Raw genomic sequence first — 4,680 nt, 5'->3', positions numbered from 1 at the left:
TGCAGACTTTGAGGAGGTGCTCACTCTTGGAATCCATAACTTTTGTGTCCCCGGTATCTTCCCTGCATCCTCTTAGTCCCAGATCTGAGTTGTGCTTTTCTAAAATGGAAAAACTCTTTGAAAAAATAATATGCTATTATCTCTGGCCAACACCTTATGGAAAATGAGCATTTCTGAAACTTCCCTCAACAGGAGGAGCTCTGGAAGCAAAGGGAGGGAAAGGGGACGTTTGAAGGGGTGTTGGGGTACACACTTGGATTTACTACCAAGAAGTTTTGATAAGAAAAGGAGAAAGTACTAAAGAGGAGGAGAGTAGTGCCTTTAATGCAGATTGAGCCAATTCAGAGACGGTCTCTAGAGCCTGTCCTCGGTGTGATTTGACCTGATTCCATAAAACAGAAAAATGCTTAATGAGCATTGTATGATTTACAGTATCCAAGCCAGTGGGACTTATCTCAAACTGGAAAGGCAGCAGGGGGATCTGAGAGGAATCTGTAGGTGTCACCACAATGTGAGCTGAGAGGCCCACACAGCAGGTGGGAAACCATCTGGTCACCCTGGATCCTGGAGCAGTCTCAGATCCCTGCATCTTGTCTGGTACCTACCAGTATATTTGTAACCACCTTGAGGCTCTCACAGTTTTGATTTATATTTTGCCATTTTCTCCTCCTTTGAACGATCTGTAACTCCCAGGGTGTGTATAGTTGGCCCTTCATATCCCTAGGGGATTGGTTCCAGGCCTGCAAGTACCAGCATCCCCTGACACTTGAGTCTCTTATGTGAAATAGCACAGTAAAGTCGGCCCTCCTTATCTGGGGGTTTCCAACCACAATTTTCTGAATCCTTGGATGCACAACCTGTGAATATGGAGTGCTGACTGGATATGCTAAATATGTTCATTTGAAGAGGACCCTAAGTTAGGGAGGTTGGGAGGGAATCGGCCCACTTCTCACTGGCCCAGAGGAGCCCCTAGTCACTCTCCAAGGACTTCTAGGCTTTGTCCAACTACAGACTTTCTGGCACCAGGCAGCTGATGTCAAACTAACCTGACAAGTCAGCCACCAGCCGTCTCAGTTTCTTGCTCTTTGTGTGGCAGGAAAGGGTCACGTTGACATAGAAGCGTCAGGCCTCAGGCCAGCCCTTTGCTGAGGCTGAGGCTGCTGGTTTAGGGTGACACAGCAAGATTTGTACAAAGGCTCTTGGAACGTGTCTGTGTGTGTGTGTAGGGCTGGCAATGCAAGGAGAGAAAAGCAGAAGTACACAGAACATATGGGTCTACATTAGTCATACTTTGCTCATTTTTTTTATATATATAAAAATAATGGTGTTCTCAGAAGAAAACGATTCATTAACATCACCACTATGTCACTGCCCCAAAACTTACTAAGAAATAATTTAAGGGATCACAGAATAGCCAGTCTTGGTAAGGAATGTATTCTGAGTCGTATGTCCAGCTGCTTGTTTTTGATCAGCAATATCAAGAACTATAATGTCAAGAACCACGAAGGCTGCAGGACCTCATCCTACTGACAGACTGACAAGTTCACCTGCCGCCATCTCGTGGATCCTGGCAGAAGACCCCAAATCCCTGGATCAGACACAAAACTAACTCACAGCAGTAACAGTGGCTAGAGCATCATCAGTTTTGTGCTGGTTGCCCAAGCCCTGCTTCCCACTGGGTGACATGAGAAGAGCTGGGTGACACCTGTACCCTCAGTGAATTGCTTTATAGGATAGGAATCTGCACTTAGGAAACCGGGATCTTTTCTAACAGACAGTAGCATGCCTTCCCTTTGCTCTAGTGGGAGACATTTTCTCTCTTTTCCAATGCTGTTCTTAAACCAATATTTTGAGGCATGGGTCTAGAGACAAAGCCTGACAAAGATCAGATCCCTACCTGGGTCTGTGTTGCAGCCTGGGGCCAGTGTAGACAGGCAAATGGATAATTTGGCTACTGTTGCAGTGGTCCCAATTAGAATGATTCTCTAGCTAGGCTCTTCCTGCACAAACTATGGTCCATGAATCACCAGCATCACACCAGCTTCTGGGACCACGACCCTTAATTCATACCCTGGACCCAGTGAATCAGAATCTGCAAAGTAAAAAGATCCCAAGGTGGGTCATATGCACATTAATTTTGAAAGGCACTGTTTTCACTCACTCTGGGCTCCCGTAACTCTAGGAATTAAATGCCAAATCACCTGAAGCATAGTATTATGACAAAAGACTATAACTGGTGTGACCATGTGTCCCTACTTATGCCTATTTCTGTGCAATTTATTTTTTTGGAGTCAGAGTTTTACTTTGTCACCTTCAGTAAAGTGCCATGGCGTCACAGCTCACAGCAACCTCAGACTCTTGGGCTTAAGCGATTCTCTTGCCTCAGCCTCCCAAATAGCTTGGGTTTCAGTGCAATTATTAAGTGCCCCCCTTTCCTTCCCCAAATGTCCTACTTTGAAAGATAAATTGCAGTCAACCTTCTGTAAGTTGACCAAGGAGGTAGTCAATTTAAGGAACTAGGCCTACTTACTGACATGTACATGTGGTCATGTCCAGTCTATGAAAATTAGGTCAACTTAAGGAGGTGGTCATTGTGGGAAGGTAGTTATCATGGGGAGATGGTCAGCTGTGGAGGTTCTACTGTACCTAAGGGTGACAATCACAACAGTTCTGGAGAAACTGAACCATGGTATAGGAATGTCCCCTTGATGGTGAAAGTACCCAAGGGGATACATATCTTTAGGGGAAAAAGACATTTCCTTTTTGGAAAGGAAAAACAGATCCTGAGGGCAGAGTAGATCCCCAGAGACCCAGAGTAGGTGTCGGATCCTTTGCTCAAGTGCTCACCCATCGGCCTACCTTGGTTGGTGGTGTCTGTATTCTTAACCCTGTCTGCTTGCCTTTTTTCCCCTCCCTCTTGCCTTGCAGAAAACCCCTACAACATCCACTTCATCGAGCAGCTTGGTGGACTGGAAGAGGCCATGCCAGGGACAGACCTGCATCTCAGCACGTCCTTTGCGACAGGCACTGTCTTTTCTGACAGTTTCTTGGATTCCCTCCTGGCCACGGTAAGGACAACGAAACCAAGGCTTTCCCCAAACCAAAGCCCTTGCAGAGGGGTGAGCGGGCAGGTTAGGGCTGCGTAGATGATAACACCTCATAGCTGTAAGTTCTCTTTTATTTTCCAAAAAGCTCATTCGCATGCATTATCTCATCTTTCCTCACAACTACCTGGTGAGGAAAGCAAAGTTTTCACATTTTCTGTTTTTTTTTTTTATTATTAAATCATGTGTACATTAATGCTATCATGGGGTACAGAGTGCTGTTGCTATATACAACTTGAAATACTTTCATCCAACTGGCCAACATAGCCTTCATGTCGTTTTCTTGGTTCTTGTGTTAAGACATCCATATTCTACTAGTTTTCCTATGAGAGCTATAAATTAGTTTCATAGTAGGGCTGACTACATTGGATACTTTTTCTTCCATTCTTGAGATACTTTGCTAAGAAGAATATTTTCAAGCTCCATCCATGTAAACATGAAGAAGGTAAAGTCTCCATCTTTCTTTAGGGCTGCATAATATTCCACAGTGTACATATACCACAATTTATTGATCCATTCGTGGGTCGATGGGCACTTGGGCTTCCTCCATGACCTAGCAATTATGAATTGGGCCACAGTGAACATTCTGATACAGATATCTTTATTGTAGTGTGATTTTTGGTCTTCTGGAAAATATGCATTTTCAAGATTAAAAGCTTGAGGCCTTTGGAGGCAGAGCATGAGCCTCTCAGCTTCAAGTGTGTCTCAGCAGAACAGGCCCTTGGTGTGGCTCTTGGAAGACAAGAGACACTGCTTTCTCTTTTCTCCAAACTCTCCCCAAAAGCTCATGTGGAAACTAGCCATAAAAGGGCCTAGGGATTTCAGGGAATAAGCTCCCGGCCTCTGGTGGTATGAGCTTTGTTTAGATCTGAGCTGAATCTCCCTCCACGTTGCCCCTCTCAGAGGCCACTTCTGACCACAGTTCTCAGCACCTCTTTAGCCACTAAGTAGATCTCTTGCATCTGTTACAGGATTCCTATAAGCAGAATTAATTAGTCATACAAATGGTAGTGCTGTTCCAGGTGCTGAGGGTATAGCAAGGATGAGACAGGCGGAAGTTTCCACCCACTTGGAGCTTCCACTAGCTAAGTAGCTCAGGGTGCCAGTTATAAGGGCTGACATGTGAGGTAGGAAGGGCAGGGTTGGGAAATGGCTGCAGGCTGCAACAGCCTGGCTAGGTGAGGTAGGGAGTGCAGGTTTTGGGGAAGTGGTTATAGGCTGCAACAGCATGCCTAGGTGGCCAGGGAAGGCAGCCCTGAGAAGCTGCCAGAGAGCCCCACTCTGGAGGAGAGGAAGCCCCACAGGCTGTCAGAGCTTTGGTGGAGCAGGCTTCAGGCAGAGACAGTGAGGCACCCCGGCAATGCTCTAGGAATTTGAAATTGACTAAGACCCCCAGAATCTGTGTGCAACCATTTCTGAATGACTGTAAGAACTCCTCCAAAGGCCGCATGTAACTGACCACCTTACAGACCCTTCCCACCCGGGTTTTTCAAGGGCAGTGTTGCAAAGCAGCTGAATGCTGGTGTGCAGGGCTGTCTCTTTGCACAGCTGAATGCTGGTGTGCAGGGCTGTCTCT

General features: G+C 46.0%; 1 protein-coding gene across 1 annotated transcript in view; it reads left to right on the top strand.

The window, feature by feature from the left end:
- KCNU1 (potassium calcium-activated channel subfamily U member 1) overlaps nt 1-4,680 on the top strand; it is a 319,066-nt gene that overhangs the window by 159,754 nt on the left and 154,632 nt on the right. Inside the window, 1 exon segment of the mRNA XM_023517014.1 lies at nt 2,929-3,068. Within this exon segment, the coding sequence (XP_023372782.1) occupies nt 2,929-3,068 (140 nt within the window).

Source organism: Otolemur garnettii, unplaced genomic scaffold, assembly GCF_000181295.1.
Source record: "Otolemur garnettii isolate 467f Iridium unplaced genomic scaffold, OtoGar3 scaffold00102, whole genome shotgun sequence".
NCBI classification, from domain to species: Eukaryota; Metazoa; Chordata; class Mammalia; order Primates; family Galagidae; genus Otolemur; species Otolemur garnettii.
Note: the sequence above shows the minus strand (reverse complement) of the source record. Positions and strands in the feature narration are given on the sequence as shown.